This window comes from Acartia tonsa, chromosome 15, assembly GCF_053477335.1.
Source record: "Acartia tonsa isolate MP-2025a chromosome 15, ASM5347733v1, whole genome shotgun sequence".
NCBI classification, from domain to species: domain Eukaryota; kingdom Metazoa; phylum Arthropoda; class Copepoda; order Calanoida; family Acartiidae; genus Acartia; species Acartia tonsa.
In genome coordinates this window covers 24,888,855-24,909,404 of record NC_137274.1, presented here as the reverse complement: position 1 = coordinate 24,909,404, position 20,550 = coordinate 24,888,855, and the positions used below count along the sequence as shown (strand labels likewise).

Below are 20,550 nucleotides of genomic sequence, written 5' to 3'. Positions count from 1 at the left end.
CCCCTAGAATAACTTGAGGCGGAAAATTATCCATTAAATGACATTCAACTTTAGGGGTTTGCACCACCTAGCATTAAAACATTGAACTACATGAAGGAAGTGGAGCCATTGTGCTTTTGGCAGCATGCTTTTTGACTTGTGCAAACTTGATACAGGTTGTACACAATGTATTGAGTGGTCCAGTTTAGAAGTGGGGACAAGTGGGCCGATCCTGGTGGTACTGCAATACCAGGCCAACCCGTGATAAGGCTGGAGCAAGCTCCAAGTCCTCATCCCCTAACAAAAATGAGTTTAATATCGAAGGGGACACTTGGTCCCCGTATCAGATATTAAGCTGATAAGAACAGATACTACACTTTGATCTTAGCCAAAAGGCCGAGAAGCGATGCCGAAGAATAGTTCCAGTATGCTACCTTAGAGTCATAACCTGACTATTGTACTGTCTGGCAAAAGATTAGCATGCAGGCGGCCTATTCATTGTTAGAGAGAGTATAGTCAATCTGCCTAGTTCAAAGCAAAGACTTTACTTTAAATTGGGCTTCGATAGAAGCCTTTTTCTGGCCAACTACACAAACTTTAGCAACTCCTAATGAGTGAAATTTGAACTAGATGGTTAAGTTACACATTCTAATTCTGTTGTCTGTTCTGTATTTATTAGGGGATGCGCAAACGCAGTCCCCAACTACCAAAAATTGTGCGTTCGAGTTACCCACATTTGGGGTAATCGTAGGGGTCAGCCATGCCCGAGTGAAATGGCACAGCCTCACCCTAGAGGAACCACCTTAGTGATCATGGTTAACCTCCACGCCAGGTAAGTATGAGAGAAAGAGTCGATTTCAGTGTATGGGTGACAAAGACTATAGATAATTTGCTGACCAGCTCCACGACTTCACACAAAACATGATTCAGTTGAAGTGTCCCCTCAGAAATACTATATTTATACTTTTTCAAATAGTTGGTGACATACTTTGTTGATGAAACCTTCGGTAGGAGGTTTTCCATTGAAACAAATGCGACACCTAGAGGCCAAATTATTGGCTACATAATATACATGATTGCTACTTTACAGGTTACTAGTGGCTTTAGGGGGGGGGGATTTTTTTGTTTTTGGGAGGGTTGGGGGTGTCCCACCCCCCAAGAAAATAGCTTAAAACCACCGCAGGACCAATAGGTATATACCCTGAAGAGTAGAATCCAATCGGTTCAGTGGTTACCGAGATCTTAAGGGACAGACAGACATCGTTCTGCTTTGTATTACAGATGCATCCTAATTGCCAGTAGTGAGCTATCATCAGCTCTGACAGAAATAGCATTACAGTTCACACTGCAACCACCGGATCTATACACACCTCTTAGTGAAGTGAATCAAGCAAATTTAGCTTGGTCAGTTTAGACAAATACAAGAAGCAAACTGTCACATGTTATAACAAGATTACCAAGAGTTAGCACGGGTTGCAACGCAACAAACCAAACAGAAGGATGGTATGGTAATATCCACATTACAATGTGAAAATGCTTTATCAAATGTCTACGGCCATACCATGTTGAAAGCACCAGTTCTCGTCCGATCACTGAAGTTAAGCAACATTGGGCCAAGTTAGTACTTGGATGGGTGACCTCCTGGGAATACTTGGTGTCGTAGACTTAACATTTTTGGAATTTTGACCCAAACAACCCTAGCCCAAACCTAACTAAACCCCACACAATTAATGTCTACGGCCATACCATGTTGAAAGCACCAGTTCTCGTCCGATCACTGAAGTTAATCAACATTGGGCAAACAAAATTTAGCATTTATGCTAAATTTTGTTTGCTTAAATAACATTCTATTGCAACAAAAAGGTGATGTTAGCAAATAATTTCTTGAATAAAATCATAAAACGTTATTTCATTTAATTTTCATTTTTTCACTGTTGTGTTTTTATTTGACATTAAAAATAAAAATCATAAAAAATCTTCCAAATCAAAGAGAAAAAATCTTTGAATTATTGGTCAATTTAAGTTCAAAGATTTTTTTATTGTAAAAAGTTAATTTTTTAAAAATATTTTAGAAAAAAATCTTCTAACAAAAAAAAATTATCATAATCCAAGATGGCGTCAATACATGTAAAATAATATTTTTAAAACAAAAAATTAAAACTTGAATATCTTTTTTCACAGATTGAATTTCAAAAATCGGTCTGACAGTTTTTCCAAAGTCAGTATGATCTATTGAATGAAAAAGGTTTGAAACTGATAGAACATTTCTTTATACTAAAATATATTTTTTCTCCTGTTTTTTCCCACACTTCCAAAAAATGAAATTCAATAAAAAATTAAATTGTTCTCACGTTAAAAAAATTTTCTCACGGGTCCAAAAAATGAATTTAAATGAAAATCATATGTACCATTTAAATCAAAATAAATGGTTCCCACATTCTAAAAATTTTCCCACGCTTGACATTCTTGAAAAATGCTAAATAAATGGACATTTAAACAAACCAAAGATCGCGTTTTTGCAATGGAATGTGTTTTGTAAAAATCTTTGAAACTTTGGATTTATACACCACGGAAACTTGTTACATAGAGTAAACAGCTTTATGGCCCTCTGCTTTTCTTTAAGTGTGCTAGTTACTAGGCAAATATGTATTTGTGGTTTTCACTTTGGCGTACATAATAATATTGTAATAAAAGCGTCAGTGGTATAGTGGTGAGCATAGCTGCCTTCCAAGCAGTTGACCCGGGTTCGATTCCTGGCTGACGCATTTTCATCTCATTTCATTTTGTACATTCAAAAAGAGTAGTAATCCTGTACTGCCAACAAGCCTCCGTAGCGCAGTAGGCAGCGCGTCAGTCTCATAATCTGAAGGCCGTGAGTTCGAGCCTCACCGGGGGCAGGCAAACACCTTTTCATCTCCTGGTTGTGTTTTGAAAAAATAGTTTTGTCAGAAATGGGATTCAAACCCACGCCCTCATCGCGGACCAGAATTCTCACAACCACTATCTATCAGAGAGCAAGGAAGTTGTCCTTGAGTCTGGCGCCTTAGACCACACGGCCATCCTGACTGCTAATATAGTGTTCACGGATTAAGAAATTCCATGTTTTGATAACCCAAAAAGGTTAGCCAAAATGCAATGTTAGCATCCCATCTGGGGATCGAACCCAGGACCTTTGGATTAGAAGTCCAACGCGCTATCCTCTGCGCTAATGGGACTTGGTAAGAGAAAAGAAAATAGTAGCATTTGTTGACATAAAACATTATGGAAGGCAAGAAAAAGAAAATCAAGTAGAGAAGAAAAAAAGCATGTAGTTTTTGCATTGTGCTAATACTTATACATATCATCTCAATCAGGCCTGTTAGCTCAGTTGGTTAGAGCGTCGTGCTAATAACGCGAAGGTCACGGGTTCGATCCCCCTACGGGCCAGCTAATACTTTTACCAAATTGAACAGTTTGCAGTGGCGGAAATATTTAACGGAAAAAAAAAGAAATTTCACAAGGTTGAAAAATTATCTCTCCCCGACCGGGAATCGAACCCGGGCCTTCCACGTGACAGGCGGAGATCCTCACCACTAGACTATCGAGGAATTCTTATTGACCAGCTATTTTCTAGTCTCTACGTACGTATCACACTGATTGGAGACTTGAACAAAAAATGAGAGCGCCCGAGCAGGGGCTCGAACCCTGGACCGTTAGGTTGAAAGCCTAACGCTCTACCGACTGAGCTACCCGGGCATCATGCTTATTAAAAATTACAGTAACAAAATTGTCTCACCAGATGGCAGCAGCATTTTAGTTCATGGTAGGCTTGGTTTTCTCTCTGTTTATTTTTGGTTAAGTGCAACCTGAGTTGTATAGAATAAATCATCCCTCCATAATTTTCCTGTATTGTAGCATTTTGCATTTAGCATATGTCACATTTTCCAAAGTTAAATGTCTACGGCCATACCATGTTGAAAGCACCAGCTCTCGTCCGATCACTGAAGTTAAGCAACATTGGGCCAAGTTAGTACTTGGATGGGTGACCGCCTGGGAATACTTGGTGTCGTAGGCAAATCTTTTCATCCTTTTTTATAAGTTGAGAAAAAAAATACCAAAGTGTGAAAAATGTAAACCAGCACAGCAAGAGACAACTGCTTATGTTTATTTTTTACACTTAAAGCCCTTATACAATGCAACCACTATGATATAATATGTAGTTACTGTTTTTGTCACCAGATGGCAGCTCTATTTAGTTCCCAGTTAGGCTTAGTTTTCTCCGTGTTGAGGCATGAGTTTTGGGTTGACAACTATTATTGTTCGATAAAATGAAATCTTTCAGTACTACACATACCTATTTGGATTAATATTTTAGTTACCTTGTGCTTGTATTTTATGAAAATTAACTTTTCTGGTCGGACCTTCAACAAATATCAAAATAATATGGTTGTCCAAGTAACTTTACATCATTGTCTAAAACGACCAAGCTAATATTGCTTGATTCACTTCTACAAGAGGTGTGTATCACCTTGAGTCCGCTCGGGTTGGGTGTTTGTCTTAGTCAGTCACAAACATCTTTATTCAGGGTTAAAGAGAACTCACTAATCACTGGAAACCAATCTAGAACTTAGAATCGTTTACCGTAGATACCTGTACGTATTTTCTCTTGGTAATGCATTTTCCATTTAGTTTATGCCACACTTTCCTTTGATAAATGTCTACGGCCATACCATGTTGAAAGCACCAGTTCTTGACCGATCACTGAAGTTAAGCAACATTGGGCCAAGCTAGTACTTGGATGGGTGACCGCCTGGGAATACTTGGTGTCGTAGGCTTTAACATTTTATCCATATTTCAAAATTTGTCTCTTTTTCTTCCTTGTCCGTAGATTCCTGTACTGTTGAGCGTTTTGCATTCATTTCACGCCACATTTTCTCTTCGTAATGCATTTTGCATTTAATTTACGCCACATTTTCCGTTGATATATGTCTACAGCCATACCATGTTGAAAGCACCAGTTCTCGTCCGATCACTGTAGTTAAGCAACATTGGGCCAAGTTAGTACTTGGATGGGTGACCGCCTGGGAATACTTGGTGTCGTAGGCTCTAACATTTTATCCATATTTCAAATTTGTCTCTTTTTCTTTCTTGTCCAAGAGAAATTTCTAATCACTGAGAACATAAGGTGAAACCCAAGGGGATGTAGCTCAGATGGTAGAGCGCTCGCTTAGCATGCGAGAGGTACGGGGATCGATACCCCGCATCTCCAAGTATCATTTTTCCCCCTACTACACAAGCACCAAACAAAAAAATAAACACACAAAGAAAAACAAAAGTCTGAAAATTTAAACCAGTAAAACTTTAAACCTTTTTTGTTGCATTAGAATGTTATTTAATAAACCAGAAGTTAGTAGAGCATTTCCAAGAGTTTTATTTTAAAAGATGTCTGGTTTGGGTGGTGGACCTGGGGGTGGTCCTGGGGGTGGCGGGGGTGCTGGAGGATCAGGAGGTTTTGATGGAACGCGGCGATCTGGACGTAAAGAGGCTGAACATGAGGAGACAGCGTTGTAAGTATTTTGATATTATTTAGCTATAAGACTATTGAAAATTAGATAGATACTTTGTTGAAATATTTAATTCATATCATTTTCTTTATAATTGAATATGTTTTAAATATTTTTAATTGAATTTAATTGACCATTTATCACAAAATAATGAAATGAAATCGATTTTCTTTAAAAACTGATAAATGTGATTAGTTAATTTATAAATGATAGAAGATTAATCAATTGGACCAGTTTTATTATCCCTTTTAATAATAAGATTTAAATTTAATGACTTTATTTTAATTTTGAGATATTTTCCTTGTTCATTGAATGTTATAATCACTTTTCCCTCCCAATAAATATTATTTCATAATTTCTCCTAAAAATAAATAATTTTCCCCTTCTCTAAAACTCTAGTAATTTCAAAGTTTTATGATTTAACTTATATAATTTTTTTTTTGGTTTTAATATTATTTTACCTTAATTCTTGTAGCTAAAACTGTGATCCAATTTGAATTTTTCTTATTAAACCAAAATTTATTGGTTATTACTATAAATATGCTTGAATAGATTTTTAATTTTATAGAATTAAAAATTCTTTAGTTTTATCTCGTATTTGTCTCGCATTTAATCTAAAATTCTATTTTAGATTTGATGGGATGCGCAAGTGCATGGATGAGTATGAGACTTACAAGCCTTCTCATCATGTTGATGGAAGAAAACGTGAAAAGAGAACTGTTGCTATTTGTATGCGACTTAATTCTGAAGGTTCGCCGAACGGAATTTTCCGTGTAGCAGTCGACGGTCCAGAAAGAATAAGAATTCCTTTTAATCTCAACAAACTGTTGAATCTTGATTCTCTTCAAACCTTAAAATCTGAATTACTGGTAGAACCAGGAGAAATCGTTTTTCAGGGATGTTTAAGTTTTAATGGTGAAAAGGTTTTTCAAAACAAACTTTAAATATTAAATGCAATAAAATTCGAATAAGTTGATAGTATATTATTTTGTTTTATTTAAATTTAACTAAATCATATTTATTTTTTTGGTTGATTCATTCGTTACCTTTTATTTTATTTTTACTAAACATAGGCCACGCACAATGGTTCTTAAAATCGTTTTTCTTTAGATTTGATATTTTAATTATTGAATCCTTTAAGATTTTCTTTTCTTTTATTAATGCATTAAATTTATTGAAAGTTTTCGTTTTTGTTTAATCAAAAACCCATTAAAACTTATATATGCATATAGGAAAATTGCCTGTATTCCGAATGGCATAGTTTCAATGAAAAAGCCGCTGGCTTTAAAGTAGAATTTAAGAACAATGATGAAACTCAAACGCAAAGTAGAGACAAAGCTTTACAAATGTTATTGAAACCTGAAAACTCTTTATCTTACAGATTTGAGCTGTTAGTTCCCTCAAATAGAAATAATGGCTTTGTTATTTCGGTTCGGGCAGTTCCCGCTACGTCAAATTATTTAAATGATGACGTCAGATTGGCGTCAAGTGATGTTAGTTCAATGTTGGTTCTACAACTGCCTGTTATATCTTATAAGATGCCTCCTCATTGTTCTGAGCTTACCGATTTATATCCGTGTGGAGCTGTAACTTTTTCTGACACACCCATACTCCGTGAGCAATACAAAAAGGCTCTTATAGATGGATTCAGATTATTGATGTTTAAGTTTCGAGTCTTGAAGGATTGCACATATGATGAAGTTAGAGTTTTCTTACAAGAAACAAAGAGAGCCTCTGGTAATGTGCGTAGATTTCCGAATATTCCTGTACATTCTGGCAGAGAGATGACTGAACCATCGGAAAACATACCAACAGGTACTTACATGTTTTCTAAGTATGGGTGCAATTTTAGTTTATTTAACACGTATATGCCACAATGTCCTGCATACCTACAGAAGTTTTTTTCGTTAGCTTTGGCTACAAATTCTTGGAAATCCTATAGATCCGGATGGGAAGCATTTTTTTGTTTCAATGCACATATAGGATCTAGTTTTACTTTACCAGCATCGGCGCCAATTTTGATTAAATTTGTTTTATATCTTGCTCACTGGAGAAAATTGAAGATTGAATCAATAAGATCTTATTTATCCCATGTTAAAATGTTGCATAAAGGAAATAAATGCAACACATCTCAATTTAGTGATTTTCATCTTGGGATGACCCTTCAAGGCATTGAAAATTGGCAAAATTGTCTCAACTTACCTGGTCTAGTACGAAATGTTTTTTCTTATGAAGTTTTACAAGTTTGGGGACATGCAATTTTTGTCTCAGATTTAGTGGAATTCAACAAAATTTTGATCTGGACTGTATCCCTTCTAGCCTTCTGGACTGCCTCCCGTATGGGGGAATTGTTACAAAACAATTCAGCCATTGATTTGATTCGTTGTATTACTTGGGGAAAAATCAAATTCATTTCTGCCACACATTACAGTATTTTTTACGCAGTACCAAAATGTAGCGAAAATCCCCAAGGTACAGTAGTGGATATTTACAAATATTCTGATCAAAACTACTGTCCCATTTTCAACTTGGATATTTTGTACAAAGCTTGTCGAAAACTGGGAAGGGGTAAAAATTCTGATGCTGCCTTTGTGATGGATAATGGAGATTATTTTTCTACTTCCAAAATGAATCATTATTTGAAACTCTATTTAAAACCATTTTTTCCAAACCTCAATTGCAATTATACCTGTCATAGTTTTCGTGCTGCCCTTCCTAGCTTTATGGCTTCAAACCCTCAAATTTTTTCTGTAGAAGATATTAAAGATACATGCAGATGGAAAAGTGATACAGTCCGTAGATACACTCGTTTACATGGTATTGCCCAAAATAGAGTTCTTAAACGAGTTTACAGCAATATTAGTAAATAATTTTACAATTTTAATTTTATGACAAATCTTAAATGAAGCTATATTTTATTTTCAATAATTTTATTTCTCAAGGATTTTATCTATAAGATTTAATTAATATTAGTGCTAATTCTATTAATTTAGTGGACTAAATTTGATTGGTTGGATATTTAAGAATTTTAACATTTATTGATTTTGAACCTATTTAATAGGTAGTAGGATTTTTGTCTAAAAGTTAAAATCTCTTGGTTGCGGTATTTTTTAATGTTTAAGTTTTTAAAAAATTATAACCTACATAATAGGTAGGTAGTAGGTTTGTGTAGAAATTATAATCTCATGGTTGCTTATTTATGTTTTTCTTCTATGATATATTTTTAATAATATTGGTTTAGTTATTTTTAAAAAAAGTATTTTTTTTTTGAGTTAAATCTTATAGATTTTAATTTTAGGTCCTATTCTTTCACAAGAAACTTTGACGAATGCTTTAAAAGTTGCAAAGGAGAAACAAATTCTAGAATCTTCTCATTCCGTTAAAAATAACCAAATTGATAATACACCTTCAATTGCCGATGTTTACAGTGAAATTGAAGATATTCAATATCAATATGAAGACGAAACTAATATTTCTGATGTAACCAAACATAGCCTAACAAAAATTGTAGAGCTGATATAATAACACTTGAATATACATCAGTTTTTGAACGACCTTTCTTGAAAGCCCAGACAGTGGGAAGATTATCTACAAGCAATATCACATGGTGGTTTTTTACTTGTTGAAATCTATGGCAAATAGGTAGTAACAAACCTATAGCTTCAAGTAAAGTGGTTTTTCGTCCAAACAATTTTTGTTTAATGTCAGAAGAACAAACGAAGGCAGGAGGCCATAAAGCTTGACCAACATAAAAAATCGATTGTAGAGGTTGATAATATCCAACTGCACCAACACCAACATCAAAGGATGGAACACGTTCAGGGTCAGGAAAACCAGCTGCATCAGTAATGAAAGTGATAGCTTTCAAAGGTGGATGGGGCATAGTTTTTGGTATAGGAAAACCAAACTTCAAGTCATGAAAAACATGTAACCAAAAATGTAACATGACTTCAGAAGAAGCACTTAAAACTTGAGGAGAAGATTCATAAGCTTCAGAAAGTTGTTCAATTAAAGGTGTCCTAAAATATTTCAGAGGTGGGCACAACAAAACCAAGGTGTTAATTACACCGGCGACTTTTTGGAATTGATTTAGAGTGACACTGGGAGAATTGAGAACATCTTGTAGAACTTTCATGTGTGTCAAACGTTTACGTTCATTATAAGTCCAGGTCATTGTTTTTGTATCGAAATAAACACCCAGTATTGTTCCTTCAGTACGATACAAAAAAGCTTTATCATCACCATTGGTGTCCGCTAATGGTAAATTTATTCTTTTAGCCATTTCTAGGTAGGTATTTATGAAGGATTCACTTGCTTCAATGGAAGAATTAATATGAATTTGGTCATCTAGAGTTCTGTGCACAGTTTGGAGATCAGTATTAGATTTTATCCTTACCAAATCACTGAACATATCATGAAAGTTATCATATTTAGGAACACTGGAAATACTTCCAAAAATTAATCTGACTTCAATAAAAATCATGCCTAACCAGCGGAAACCTTGCAGAAAATAATGATCAGGATGAACAGGAACTAACTTGTAAGCTGAAACGTGATCAACTTTTGACAAAACCGAGTTTGGGCCCATATTGTAGATGGTATTTGCTACTTGTCGAGCAGTGGACATAGAGACTTTTCGTATTTTATGTGGAATAATTGCTTCGTTATAAGCATTCCCTTCAGGCTTTGACAAGTTTAAAATAGGTCTGTATTTATCCGCTTGATTTACTGCAAATAGACTGTTTATTCTTAGGTTTTCAATTGGCGGTTCGGGGAAGGGACCAGCAACAAATCCTTTTTTGATCATTGTGACCAATTGATCAGTGTAGGCGCGACCAACCTCGGAATGTAACACACTACGGCTATTCTTGTCGTCTAATTCATGAAGTTTATTTATGTCGACTAGAGACTCTGCCCCATAACGCATGTCCAATAAAGTTTGCTCCATGTTAAAAACCTGCAAATCATCCAAACGATGTTTTAACTCTAAAAATTCATTCTCAAAAGCATCAACATCAATCTGTGTATTTGGCTCCCCAACTTTTGGTAAAGGATGAAATGGGAAAGCCTCCCAAAACTCAGAAGGAGCAGATTTACTGTAATCCTATAGAATGAAAATAATACGTCAAAATGTATATAAAAAAAAAAAAAAAAAAAATAAAAGAATAGTGTAAATAAGAAAAAAAAAATAAAAAATATCACAAATAACAGAAAATAGAATTTAGGTTATGTATAATTCACTCCAGCAATCTATAAAATAGGATTAATAAAATGCCGTAGATCGTTGTGAAAAAAATAAATGTCGTCTTTGATGAATGAAAATTACATTTTGACGTAAAAACCTTTAATGCGATAACTTCAGGATTTTTAACTGGTTTAGGTTTACCAGGAGGGACATGTATTGGCGATAAATAAGGTCCAGCATCTAACCATTTCTGTATGTTGGCAGAAGGTAATCCCAAAAATTGTGAACTCACACCACCTTAAAATATTTTAAGATAAATTGTAAAAGGTAGTCAAATTAAGAAAATAAGCGGCTGAAATATTTAACGGAAAAAAAAAGAAATTTCACAAGGTTGAAAAATTATCTCTCCCCGACCGGGAATCGAACCCGGGCCTTCCACGTGACAGGCGGAGATCCTCACCACTAGACTATCGAGGAATTCTTATTGACCAGCTATTTTCTAGTCTCTACGTACGTATCACACTGATTGGAGACTTGAACAAAAAATGAGAGCGCCCGAGCAGGGGCTCGAACCCTGGACCGTTAGGTTGAAAGCCTAACGCTCTACCGACTGAGCTACCCGGGCATCATGCTTATTAAAAATTACAGTAACAAAATTGTCTCACCAGATGGCAGCAGCATTTTAGTTCATGGTAGGCTTGGTTTTCTCTCTGTTTATTTTTGGTTAAGTGCAACCTGAGTTGTATACAATAAATCATCCCTCCATAATTTTCCTGTATTGTAGCATTTTGCATTTAGTATATGTCACATTTTCCAAAGTTAAATGTCTACGGCCATACCATGTTGAAAGCACCAGTTCTCGTCCGATCACTGAAGTTAAGCAACATTGGGCCAAGTTAGTACTTGGATGGGTGACCGCCTGGGAATACTTGGTGTCGTAGGCAAATCTTTTCATCCTTTTTTATAAGTTGAGAAAAAAAATACCAAAGTCTGAAAAATGTAAACCAGCACAGCAAGAGACAACTGCTTATGTTTATTTTTTACACTTAAAGCCCTTATACAATGCAACAACTATGATATAATATGTAGTTACTGTTTTTGTCACCAGATGGCAGCTCTATTTAGTTCCCAGTTAGGCTTTGTTTTCTCCGTGTTGAGGCATGAGTTTTGGGTTGACAACTATTATTGTTCGATAAAATGAATTCTTTCAGTACTACACATACCTATTTGGATTAATATTTTAGTTACCTTGTGCTTGTATTTTATGAAAATTAACTTTTCTGGTCGGACCTTCAACAAATATCAAAATAATATGGTTGTCCAAGTAACTTTACATCATTGTCTAAAACGACCAAGCTAATATTGCTTGATTCACTTCTACAAGAGGTGTGTATCACCTCGAGTCCGCTCGGGTTGGGTGTCTATCTTAGTCAGTCACAAACATCTTTATTCAGGGTTAAAGAGAACTCACTAATCACTGGAAACCAATCTAGAACTTAGAATCATTTACCGTAGATACCTGTACGTATTTTCTCTTGGTAATGCATTTTCCATTTAGTTTATGCCACATTTTCCTTTGATAAATGTCTACGGCCATACCATGTTGAAAGCACCAGTTCTCGTCCGATCACTGAAGTTAAGCAACATTGGGCCAAGCTAGTACTTGGATGGGTGACCGCCTGGGAATACTTGGTGTCGTAGGCTTTAACATTTTATCCATATTTCAAAATTTGTCTCTTTTTCTTCCTTGTCCGTAGATTCCTGTACTGTTGAGCGTTTTGCATTCATTTCACGCCACATTTTCTCTTCGTAATGCATTTTGCATTTAATTCACGCCACATTTTCCGTTGATATATGTCTACGGCCATACCATGTTGAAAGCACCAGTTCTCGTCCGATCACTGCAGTTAAGCAACATTGGGCCAAGTTAGTACTTGGATGGGTGACCGCCTGGGAATACTTGGTGTCGTAGGCTCTAACATTTTATCCATATTTCAAATTTGTCTCTTTTTCTTTCTTGTCCAAGAGAAATTTCTAATCACTGAGAACATAAGGTGAAACCCAAGGGGATGTAGCTCAGATGGTAGAGCGCTCGCTTAGCATGCGAGAGGTACGGGGATCGATACCCCGCATCTCCAAGTATCATTTTTCCCCCTACTACACAAGCACCAAACAAAAAAATAAACACACAAAGAAAAACAAAAGTCTGAAAATTTAAACCAGTAAAACTTTAAACCTTTTTGTTGCATTAGAATGTTATTTAATAAACCAGAAGTTAGTAGAGCATTTCCTCAGAGTAAATGTCTACGGCCATACCATGTTGAAAGCACCAGTTCTCGTCTGATCACTGAAGTTAAACAACATTGGGCCAAGTTAGTACTTGGATGGGTGACCGCCTGGGAATACTTGGTGTCGTAGGTTCAATATTTTTGGAATTTTGACCCAACCAATCCTAGCCCAAACCTAACTAAACCTCACACAAGTTTGAAAATCATGTTGTCACTTTATGTCTACGGCCATACCATGTTGAAAGCACCAGTTCTCGTCCGATCACTGAAGTTAAGCAACATTGGGCCAAGTTAGTACTTGGATGGGTGACCGCCTGGGAATACTTGGTGTCGTAAACTCTACATCTTTCTTTCTTATCTTGTCACTGAAAACAGAAAAGTTGTGTTAACGTAGAAAATAATTGCTGCAACGTCCGGGAATCGAACCCGGGCCGCCCGCGTGGCAGGCGAGCATTCTACCACTGAACCAACGTTGCTGGCATGCTCTTTGGCTATTCGTATAACCCAACCCCTTGCTGAAAATCATTATTCAGAAATCTGTCAATTTATAACCCAAATACAGATTGATACAGCTTTACACCTGAATATGACTTGCTGTAAGTAGACTTTGGCAGTAGGTAAGGACTTTCTTCAGCCCGGCAAGACAATATCTGAGTGATCCTTGGTTCACTTGTACACACCTTTTAGTGAAGTGAATCAAGCAAGTATAGCTTGGTCAGTTTAGACAAATGGTAACTGCAATTTTAGCCATTCCTACCGTAGGCTATTTGTCAGCATGGTTGGCCAGTTTTATTTTTAAAAATTTGAAGTGGTTGGTTGGAGATGAATGGTTTTGTGGTAAACACATCCTGACATCCTGTCCCTACATGCCTGTTGTAATATGATTCTTTAAGTGGGCTCTCTCATGGAAAGCCTTCAGATAAATTGGATGTAATTCCAATATGATCCACTTACACGGAAATCTTTAGTAAAAGGCGAAAGATTTATTCGTGCTGTAGGTAGATCCTGGACATGCTCAAACAACACAAATAGCTCCATATCCTTGGCAGCTGTTAGGCTTGTTCCATTGACCAATCTAATGTAGTTGTCAGCAAAGACATGTAGAGATTGTGTCAAAGTTCAGCTTAATCACCAAAAAAACACAAGCCCCTAGAATAACTTGAGGCGGAAAATTATCCATTAAATGACATTCAACTTTGGGGGTTTGCACCACCTAGCATTAAAACATTGAACTACATAAAGGAAGTGGAGCCATTGTGCTTTTTGACTTGTGCAAACTTGATACAGGTTGTACACAATGTATTGAGTGGTCCAGTTTAGAAGTGGGGACAAGTGGGCCGATCCTGGTGGTACTGCAATACCAGACCAACCCGTGATAAGGCTGGAGCAAGCTCCAAGTCCTCATCCCCTAACAAAAATGAGTTTAATATCGAAGGGGACACATGGTCCCCGTATCAGATATTAAGCTGATAAGAACAGATACTACACTTTGATCTTAGCCAAAAGGCCGAGAAGCGATGCCGAAGAATAGTTCCAGTATGCTACCTTAGAGTCATAACCTGACTATTGTACTGTCTGGCAAAAGATTAGCATGCAGGCTGCCTAATCATTGTTAGAGAGAGTATAGTCAATCTGCCTAGTTCAAAGCAAAGACTTTACTTTAAATTGGGCTTCGATAGAAGCCTTTTTCTGGCCAACTACACAAACTTTAGCAACTCCTAATGAGTAAAATTTGAACTAGATGGTTAAGTTACACATTCTAATTCTGTTGTCTGTTCTGTATTTATTAGGGGATGCGCGAACGCAGTCCCCAACTACCAAAAATTGTGCGTTCGAGTTACCCACATTTGGGGTAATCGTAGGGGTCAGCCATGCCCGAGTGCAATGGCACAGCCTCACCCTAGAGGAACCACCTTAGTGATCATGGTTAACCTCTACGCCAGGTAAGTATGAGGGAAAGAGTCGATTTCAGTGTATGGGTGACAAAGACTATAGATATTTTGCTGACCAGCTCCACGACTTCACACAAAACATGATTCAGTTGAAGTGTCCCCTCAGAAATGCTATATTTATACTTTTTCAAATAGTTGGTGACATACTTTGTTGATGAAACCTTCGGTAGGAGGTCTTCCATTGAAACAAATGCGACACCTAGAGGCCAAATTATTGGCTACATAATATACGTGATTGCTACTTTACAGGTTAGCTTAAAACCACAGCAGGACCAATAGGTATATACCCTGAAGAGTAGAATCCAATCGGTTCAGTGGTTACCGAGATCTTAAAGGACAGACAGACATCGTTCTGCTTTGTATTACAGATGCATCCTAATTGCCAATAGTGAGCTATCATCAGCTCTGACAGAAATAGCATTACAGTTCACACTGCAAACACTGAATCTATACACACCTCTTAGTGATGTGAATCAAGCAAATTTAGCTTGGTCAGTTTAGACAAATACATGATGCAAACTGTCACTTGTTATAACAAGATTACCAAGAGTTAGCACTGGTTGCAACGCAACAAACCAAACAGAAGGATGGTATGGTAATATCCACATTACAATGTGAAAATGCTTTATCAAATGTCTACGGCCATACCATGTTGAAAGCACCAGTTCTCGTCCGATAACTGAAGTTAAGCAACATTGGGCCAAGTTAGTACTTGGATGGGTGACCGCCTGGGAATACTTGGTGTCGTAGACTTAACATTTTTGGAATTTTGACCCAAACAATCCTAGCCCAAACCTAACTAAACCCCACACAATTAATGTCTACGGCCATACCATGTTGAAAGCACCAGTTCTCGTCCGATCACTGAAGTTAATCAACATTGGGCAAACAAAATTTAGCATTTATGCTAAATTTTGTTTGCTTAAATAACATTCTATTGCAACAAAAAGGTGATGTTAGCAAATAATTTCTTGAATAAAATCATAAGACGTTATTTCATTTAATTTTCATTTTTTCACTGTTGTGTTTTTATTTGACATTAAAAATAAAAATCATAAAAAATCTTCCAAATCAAAGAGAAAAAATCTTTGAATTATTGGTCAATTTAAGTTCAAAGATTTTTTTATTGTAAAAAGTTAATTTTTTAAAAATATTTTAGAAAAAAATCTTCTAACAAAAAAAAATTATCATAATCCAAGATGGCGTCAATACATGTAAAATAATATTTTTAAAACAAAAAATTAAAACTTGAATATCTTTTTTCACAGATTGAATTTCAAAAATCGGTCTGACAGTTTTTCCAAAGTCAGTATGATCTATTGAATGAAAAAGGTTTGAAACTGATAGAACATTTCTTTATACTAAAATATACTTTTTCTCCTGTTTTTTCCCACACTTCCAAAAAATGAAATTCAATAAAAAATTAAATTGTTCTCACGTTAAAAAAATTTTCTCACGGGTCCAAAAAATGAATTTAAATGAAAATCATATGTACCATTTAAATCAAAATAAATGGTTCCCACATTCTAAAAATTTTCCCACGCTTGACATTCTTGAAAAATGCTAAATAAATGGACATTTAAACAAACCGAAGATCGCGTTTTTTGCAATGGAATGTGTTTTGTAAAAATCTTTGAAACTTTTGATTTCATTGTTTATGTATGTACACTCAAGAATGATGAATCTTATCTGATCTAGAAAGGCAGAAGGATACTAAATTGTAATTGTAATTCATAGTAACCGAGTTTTTACTAAAATAAATTTGTGACAGCTGTGGGATTCGAACCCACGCCCTTGCGGACTGGTGCCTAAAACCAGCGCCTTAGACCACTCGGCCAAACTGCCTGTTGTGCTAGCAGTTGTGCGAATAACAAAAATTGTTTCTTAAGTTTTTTTTTTCAGCCTTACTGTGTAAAAGCATCAAAGACCTAAAAAAAATTTGTTATTCCAGTGAGTGATTTCACAAAATTAACTGCCTCCAGAGAGGATTGAACTCTCGACCCCTGGTTTACAAGACCAGTGCTCTGCCACTGAGCTATAGAGGCTTGCCTGTTCACGTGGCACAATTTAAACCTAGCTGCCTAACCTAGCCTAACCTAACCTAAGCTAAGCTATTCCGGTTTGCACCTTGTGTTAAAGACTTTGAAATTGCTAAAGGATTCAGTTGAGTATTAGTCAGCTAATGGATTCAACAGGGGGATGTAGCTCAGTGGTAGAGCGCATGCTTTGCATGTATGAGGCCCCGGGTTCGATCCCCGGCATCTCCAATTATCAATGATTTTTGTTATTTCTTTGAAGTTGTCCTTTGTTCAAAATGAGTACTTTAGTGAGAAAATATTTGTATGGGGTTATGCGGACACAAAAATGTGGAACGCTTCACGATTTTGCGTGTCATCCTTGCGCAGGGGCCATGCTAATCTTCTCTGTATCGTTCCAATTTTAGTATATGTACTGCCAAAGCAAGTACAATTGAGAATAGAATTTAGTTGTCTATAAAGATCAGCATTTGTTACACAAATTGCAAAAATAATTCTGTTGACCCTGACGTGATTTGAACACGCAGCCTTCTGATCTGGAGTCAGACGCGCTACCGTTGCGCCACAGAGTCAGATGTTTGAATTGCTGCAACTTTGAATTCATGCGAAACTAAAGGAAAGTCTTTTATTTCTTTTTTTCTATCCACTATACAATGCAAGCGATTAATAGAAAAAAGGCGCTGCTTTCGTCCGGCCCCTATGATGAAGACCAGGGGTCGTAGCTCAGCGTGGGATTCTGTTTCCGTCCGGGATCGAACCAGAGACCTTCTGCGTGTTAGGCAGATGTGATAACCGCTACACCACGGAAACTTGTTACATAGAGTAAACAGCTTTACTGCCCTCTGCTTTTCTTTAAGTGTGCTAGTTACTAGGCAAATATGTATTTGTGGTTTTCACTTTGGCGTACATAATAATATTGTAAAAAAAGCGTCAGTGGTATAGTGGTGAGCATAGCTGCCTTCCAAGCAGTTGACCCGGGTTCGATTCCCGGCTGACGCATTTTCATCTCAGTTGCCTAGGAGTACATTTTTGTACATTCAAAAAGAGTAGTAATCCTGTTGTGCCAACAAGCCTCCGTAGCGCAGTAGGCAGCGCGTCAGTCTCATAATCTGAAGGCCGTGAGTTCGAGCCTCACCGGGGGCAGGCAAACACTTTTTCATCTCCTGGTTGTGTTTTGAAAAAATAGTTTTGTCAGAAGTGGGATTCGAACCCACGCCCTCATCGAGGACCAGAATTCTCACAACCACTCTCTATCAGAGAGCAAGGAAGTTGTCCTTGAGTCTGGCGCCTTAGACCACTCGGCCATCCTGACTGCTAATATAGTGTTCACGGATTAAGAAATTCCATGTTTTGATAACCCAAAAAGGTTAGCCAAAATGCAATGTAAGCATCCCATCTGGGGATCGAACCCAGGACCTTTGGATTAGAAGTCCAACGCGCTATCCTCTGCGCTAATGGGACTTGGTAAGAGAAAAGAAAATAGTAGCATTTGTTGACATAAAACATTATGGAAGGCAAGAAAAAGAAAATCAAGTAGAGAAGAAAAAAAGCATGTAGTTTTTGCATTGTGCTAATACTTATACATATCATCTCAATCAGGCCCGTTAGCTCAGTTGGTTAGAGCGTCGTGCTAATAACGCGAAGGTCACGGGTTCGATCCCCCTACGGGCCAGCAAATACTTTTACCAAATTGAACAGTTTGCAGTGGCGGAAATATTTAACGGAAAAAAAAAGAAATTTCACAAGGTTGAAAAATTATCTCTCCCCGACCGGGAATCGAACCCGGGCCTTCCACGTGACAGGCGGAGATCCTCACCACTAGACTATCGAGGAATTCTTATTGACCAGCTATTTTCTAGTCTCTACGTACGTATCACACTGATTGGAGACTTGAACAAAAAATGAGAGCGCCCGACTGAGCTACCCGGGCATCATGCTATTTTAAAATTACAGTAACAAAATTGTCTCACCAGATGGCAGCAGCATTTTAGTTCATGGTAGGCTTGGTTTTCTCTCTGTTTATTTTTGGTTAAGTGCAACCTGAGTTGTATACAATAAATCATCCCTCCATAATTTTCCTGTATTGTAGCATTTTGCATTTAGTATATGTCACATTTTCCAAAGTTAAATGTCTACGGCCATACCATGTTGAAAGCACCAGTTCTCGTCCGATCACTGAAGTTAAGCAACATTGGGCCAAGTTAGTACTTGGATGGGTGACCGCCTGGGAATACTTGGTGTCGTAGGCAAATCTTTTCATCCTTTTTTATAAGTTGAGAAAAAAAATACCAAAGTCTGAAAAATGTAAACCAGCACAGCAAGAGACAACTGCTTATGTTTATTTTTTACACTTAAAGCCCTTATACAATGCAACAACTATGATATAATATGTAGTTACTGTTTTTGTCACCAGATGGCAGCTCTATTTAGTTCCCAGTTAGGCTTTGTTTTCTCCGTGTTGAGGCATGAGTTTTGGGTTGACAACTATTATTGTTCGATAAAATGAATTCTTTCAGTACTACACATACCTATTTGGATTAATATTTTAGTTACCTTGTGTTTGTATTTTATGAAAATTAACTTTTCTGGTCGGACCTTCAACAAATATCAAAATAATATGGTTGTCCAAGTAACTTTACATCATTGTTTAAAACGACCAAGCTAATATTGCTTGATTCACTTCTACAAGAGGTGTGTATCACCTCGAGTCCGCTCGGGTTGGGTGTCTATCTTAGTCAGTCACAAACATCTTTATTCAGGGTTAAAGAGAACTCACTAATCACTGGAAACCAATCTAGAACTTAGAATCATTTACCGTAGATACCTGTACGTATTTTCTCTTGGTAATGCATTTTCCATTTAGTTTATGCCACATTTTCCTTTGATAAATGTCTACGGCCATACCATGTTGAAAGCACCAGTTCTCGTCCGATCACTGAAGTTAAGCAACATTGGGCCAAGCTAGTACTTGGATGGGTGACCGCCTGGGAATACTTGGTGTCGTAGGCTTTAACATTTTATCCATATTTCAAAATTTGTCTCTTTTTCTTCCTTGTCCGTAGATTCCTGTACTGTTGAGCGTTTTGCATTCATTTCACGCCACATTTTCTCTTCGTAATGCATTTTGCATTTAATTCACGCCACATTTTCCGTTGATATATGTCTACGGCCATACCATGTTGAAAGCACCAGTTCTCGTCCGATCACTGCAGTTAAGCAACATTGGGCCAAGTTAGTACTTGGATGGGTGACCGCCTGGGAATACTTGGTGTCGTAGGCTCTAACATTTTATCCATATTTCAAATTTGTCTCTTTTTCTTTCTTGTCCAAGAGAAATTTCTAATCACTGAGAACATAAGGTGAAACCCAAGGGGATGTAGCTCAGATGGTAGAGCGCTCGCTTAGCATGCGAGAGGTACGGGGATCGATACCCCGCATCTCCAAGTATCATTTTTCCCCCTACTACACAAGCACCAAACAAAAAAATAAACACACAAAGAAAAACAAAAGTCTGAAAATTTAAACCAGTAAAACTTTAAACCTTTTTGTTGCATTAGAATGTTATTT

The 20,550-nt window shown here is 36.9% G+C and overlaps 2 protein-coding genes and 40 non-coding genes across 42 annotated transcripts; 23 read left to right on the top strand and 19 right to left on the bottom strand.

The window, feature by feature from the left end:
* Positions 1-195: 195 nt before the first annotated feature.
* On the bottom strand, positions 196-387 carry LOC145308029 (U2 spliceosomal RNA). Its single transcript, XR_013875863.1, has one exon. It is a non-coding gene; the product is annotated as a U2 spliceosomal RNA (small nuclear RNA).
* A 267-nt stretch (positions 388-654) lies between these two features.
* On the bottom strand, positions 655-819 carry LOC145307961 (U1 spliceosomal RNA). The gene has a single exon (XR_013875803.1). It is a non-coding gene; the product is annotated as a U1 spliceosomal RNA (small nuclear RNA).
* A 707-nt stretch (positions 820-1,526) lies between these two features.
* LOC145307706 (5S ribosomal RNA) lies at positions 1,527-1,645 on the top strand. Its single transcript, XR_013875577.1, has one exon. It is a non-coding gene; the product is annotated as a 5S ribosomal RNA (ribosomal RNA).
* Positions 1,646-2,803: 1,158 nt separating this feature from the next.
* On the top strand, positions 2,804-2,876 carry TRNAM-CAU (transfer RNA methionine (anticodon CAU)). Its single transcript has one exon. It is a non-coding gene; the product is annotated as a tRNA-Met (tRNA).
* Positions 2,877-3,121: 245 nt separating this feature from the next.
* TRNAR-UCU (transfer RNA arginine (anticodon UCU)) lies at positions 3,122-3,194 on the bottom strand. Its single transcript has one exon. It is a non-coding gene; the product is annotated as a tRNA-Arg (tRNA).
* Positions 3,195-3,494: 300 nt separating this feature from the next.
* Positions 3,495-3,566, bottom strand: TRNAD-GUC (transfer RNA aspartic acid (anticodon GUC)). Its single transcript has one exon. It is a non-coding gene; the product is annotated as a tRNA-Asp (tRNA).
* Positions 3,567-3,641: 75 nt separating this feature from the next.
* TRNAE-UUC (transfer RNA glutamic acid (anticodon UUC)) lies at positions 3,642-3,714 on the bottom strand. Its single transcript has one exon. It is a non-coding gene; the product is annotated as a tRNA-Glu (tRNA).
* A 200-nt stretch (positions 3,715-3,914) lies between these two features.
* Positions 3,915-4,033, top strand: LOC145307732 (5S ribosomal RNA). The gene has a single exon (XR_013875602.1). It is a non-coding gene; the product is annotated as a 5S ribosomal RNA (ribosomal RNA).
* Positions 4,034-4,674: 641 nt separating this feature from the next.
* Positions 4,675-4,793, top strand: LOC145307808 (5S ribosomal RNA). Its single transcript, XR_013875677.1, has one exon. It is a non-coding gene; the product is annotated as a 5S ribosomal RNA (ribosomal RNA).
* A 152-nt stretch (positions 4,794-4,945) lies between these two features.
* LOC145307741 (5S ribosomal RNA) lies at positions 4,946-5,064 on the top strand. Its single transcript, XR_013875611.1, has one exon. It is a non-coding gene; the product is annotated as a 5S ribosomal RNA (ribosomal RNA).
* Positions 5,065-5,154: 90 nt separating this feature from the next.
* Positions 5,155-5,227, top strand: TRNAA-AGC (transfer RNA alanine (anticodon AGC)). The gene has a single exon. It is a non-coding gene; the product is annotated as a tRNA-Ala (tRNA).
* Positions 5,228-5,400: 173 nt separating this feature from the next.
* LOC145307122 (uncharacterized) lies at positions 5,401-6,520 on the top strand. Its single transcript, XM_080149474.1, has 2 exons — positions 5,401-5,525; positions 6,154-6,520. The coding sequence occupies exons 1-2, from the start codon at positions 5,401-5,403 to the stop codon at positions 6,464-6,466; spliced, it is 438 nt and encodes a 145-aa protein (XP_080005600.1). The 3' UTR covers positions 6,467-6,520.
* Positions 6,521-6,733: 213 nt separating this feature from the next.
* Positions 6,734-9,044, top strand: LOC145307035 (uncharacterized). The gene is made up of 2 exons (XM_080149374.1): positions 6,734-7,337; positions 8,821-9,044. The coding sequence occupies exons 1-2, from the start codon at positions 6,869-6,871 to the stop codon at positions 9,042-9,044; spliced, it is 693 nt and encodes a 230-aa protein (XP_080005500.1). The 5' UTR covers positions 6,734-6,868.
* Positions 9,045-11,112: 2,068 nt separating this feature from the next.
* Positions 11,113-11,184, bottom strand: TRNAD-GUC (transfer RNA aspartic acid (anticodon GUC)). The gene has a single exon. It is a non-coding gene; the product is annotated as a tRNA-Asp (tRNA).
* Positions 11,185-11,259: 75 nt separating this feature from the next.
* Positions 11,260-11,332, bottom strand: TRNAE-UUC (transfer RNA glutamic acid (anticodon UUC)). The gene has a single exon. It is a non-coding gene; the product is annotated as a tRNA-Glu (tRNA).
* Positions 11,333-11,532: 200 nt separating this feature from the next.
* On the top strand, positions 11,533-11,651 carry LOC145308285 (5S ribosomal RNA). The gene has a single exon (XR_013876126.1). It is a non-coding gene; the product is annotated as a 5S ribosomal RNA (ribosomal RNA).
* A 641-nt stretch (positions 11,652-12,292) lies between these two features.
* LOC145308379 (5S ribosomal RNA) lies at positions 12,293-12,411 on the top strand. Its single transcript, XR_013876214.1, has one exon. It is a non-coding gene; the product is annotated as a 5S ribosomal RNA (ribosomal RNA).
* A 152-nt stretch (positions 12,412-12,563) lies between these two features.
* On the top strand, positions 12,564-12,682 carry LOC145308451 (5S ribosomal RNA). Its single transcript, XR_013876283.1, has one exon. It is a non-coding gene; the product is annotated as a 5S ribosomal RNA (ribosomal RNA).
* Positions 12,683-12,772: 90 nt separating this feature from the next.
* Positions 12,773-12,845, top strand: TRNAA-AGC (transfer RNA alanine (anticodon AGC)). The gene has a single exon. It is a non-coding gene; the product is annotated as a tRNA-Ala (tRNA).
* A 164-nt stretch (positions 12,846-13,009) lies between these two features.
* LOC145308674 (5S ribosomal RNA) lies at positions 13,010-13,128 on the top strand. The gene has a single exon (XR_013876496.1). It is a non-coding gene; the product is annotated as a 5S ribosomal RNA (ribosomal RNA).
* Positions 13,129-13,215: 87 nt separating this feature from the next.
* LOC145308535 (5S ribosomal RNA) lies at positions 13,216-13,334 on the top strand. Its single transcript, XR_013876361.1, has one exon. It is a non-coding gene; the product is annotated as a 5S ribosomal RNA (ribosomal RNA).
* Positions 13,335-13,400: 66 nt separating this feature from the next.
* On the bottom strand, positions 13,401-13,471 carry TRNAG-GCC (transfer RNA glycine (anticodon GCC)). The gene has a single exon. It is a non-coding gene; the product is annotated as a tRNA-Gly (tRNA).
* A 418-nt stretch (positions 13,472-13,889) lies between these two features.
* Positions 13,890-14,007, bottom strand: LOC145308105 (U5 spliceosomal RNA). Its single transcript, XR_013875938.1, has one exon. It is a non-coding gene; the product is annotated as a U5 spliceosomal RNA (small nuclear RNA).
* A 315-nt stretch (positions 14,008-14,322) lies between these two features.
* Positions 14,323-14,514, bottom strand: LOC145308031 (U2 spliceosomal RNA). Its single transcript, XR_013875865.1, has one exon. It is a non-coding gene; the product is annotated as a U2 spliceosomal RNA (small nuclear RNA).
* A 267-nt stretch (positions 14,515-14,781) lies between these two features.
* LOC145307939 (U1 spliceosomal RNA) lies at positions 14,782-14,946 on the bottom strand. Its single transcript, XR_013875782.1, has one exon. It is a non-coding gene; the product is annotated as a U1 spliceosomal RNA (small nuclear RNA).
* Positions 14,947-15,581: 635 nt separating this feature from the next.
* Positions 15,582-15,700, top strand: LOC145308605 (5S ribosomal RNA). The gene has a single exon (XR_013876427.1). It is a non-coding gene; the product is annotated as a 5S ribosomal RNA (ribosomal RNA).
* A 1,012-nt stretch (positions 15,701-16,712) lies between these two features.
* Positions 16,713-16,792, bottom strand: TRNAL-UAG (transfer RNA leucine (anticodon UAG)). Its single transcript has one exon. It is a non-coding gene; the product is annotated as a tRNA-Leu (tRNA).
* A 128-nt stretch (positions 16,793-16,920) lies between these two features.
* On the bottom strand, positions 16,921-16,992 carry TRNAT-UGU (transfer RNA threonine (anticodon UGU)). Its single transcript has one exon. It is a non-coding gene; the product is annotated as a tRNA-Thr (tRNA).
* Positions 16,993-17,142: 150 nt separating this feature from the next.
* TRNAA-UGC (transfer RNA alanine (anticodon UGC)) lies at positions 17,143-17,214 on the top strand. Its single transcript has one exon. It is a non-coding gene; the product is annotated as a tRNA-Ala (tRNA).
* A 93-nt stretch (positions 17,215-17,307) lies between these two features.
* On the bottom strand, positions 17,308-17,414 carry LOC145308205 (U6 spliceosomal RNA). Its single transcript, XR_013876049.1, has one exon. It is a non-coding gene; the product is annotated as a U6 spliceosomal RNA (small nuclear RNA).
* A 69-nt stretch (positions 17,415-17,483) lies between these two features.
* Positions 17,484-17,555, bottom strand: TRNAW-CCA (transfer RNA tryptophan (anticodon CCA)). Its single transcript has one exon. It is a non-coding gene; the product is annotated as a tRNA-Trp (tRNA).
* A 165-nt stretch (positions 17,556-17,720) lies between these two features.
* Positions 17,721-17,793, bottom strand: TRNAV-AAC (transfer RNA valine (anticodon AAC)). Its single transcript has one exon. It is a non-coding gene; the product is annotated as a tRNA-Val (tRNA).
* Positions 17,794-17,910: 117 nt separating this feature from the next.
* Positions 17,911-17,982, top strand: TRNAG-UCC (transfer RNA glycine (anticodon UCC)). The gene has a single exon. It is a non-coding gene; the product is annotated as a tRNA-Gly (tRNA).
* Positions 17,983-18,053: 71 nt separating this feature from the next.
* On the top strand, positions 18,054-18,126 carry TRNAM-CAU (transfer RNA methionine (anticodon CAU)). Its single transcript has one exon. It is a non-coding gene; the product is annotated as a tRNA-Met (tRNA).
* Positions 18,127-18,172: 46 nt separating this feature from the next.
* On the bottom strand, positions 18,173-18,295 carry TRNAL-CAA (transfer RNA leucine (anticodon CAA)). The gene is made up of 2 exons: positions 18,258-18,295; positions 18,173-18,217 (listed from the first exon to the last, which is right to left on the bottom strand). It is a non-coding gene; the product is annotated as a tRNA-Leu (tRNA).
* A 76-nt stretch (positions 18,296-18,371) lies between these two features.
* TRNAR-UCU (transfer RNA arginine (anticodon UCU)) lies at positions 18,372-18,444 on the bottom strand. The gene has a single exon. It is a non-coding gene; the product is annotated as a tRNA-Arg (tRNA).
* Positions 18,445-18,581: 137 nt separating this feature from the next.
* Positions 18,582-18,655, top strand: TRNAI-AAU (transfer RNA isoleucine (anticodon AAU)). Its single transcript has one exon. It is a non-coding gene; the product is annotated as a tRNA-Ile (tRNA).
* Positions 18,656-18,744: 89 nt separating this feature from the next.
* TRNAD-GUC (transfer RNA aspartic acid (anticodon GUC)) lies at positions 18,745-18,816 on the bottom strand. The gene has a single exon. It is a non-coding gene; the product is annotated as a tRNA-Asp (tRNA).
* A 297-nt stretch (positions 18,817-19,113) lies between these two features.
* Positions 19,114-19,232, top strand: LOC145308283 (5S ribosomal RNA). Its single transcript, XR_013876124.1, has one exon. It is a non-coding gene; the product is annotated as a 5S ribosomal RNA (ribosomal RNA).
* Positions 19,233-19,873: 641 nt separating this feature from the next.
* Positions 19,874-19,992, top strand: LOC145308377 (5S ribosomal RNA). Its single transcript, XR_013876212.1, has one exon. It is a non-coding gene; the product is annotated as a 5S ribosomal RNA (ribosomal RNA).
* A 152-nt stretch (positions 19,993-20,144) lies between these two features.
* Positions 20,145-20,263, top strand: LOC145308450 (5S ribosomal RNA). The gene has a single exon (XR_013876282.1). It is a non-coding gene; the product is annotated as a 5S ribosomal RNA (ribosomal RNA).
* A 90-nt stretch (positions 20,264-20,353) lies between these two features.
* TRNAA-AGC (transfer RNA alanine (anticodon AGC)) lies at positions 20,354-20,426 on the top strand. The gene has a single exon. It is a non-coding gene; the product is annotated as a tRNA-Ala (tRNA).
* Positions 20,427-20,550: the final 124 nt, after the last annotated feature.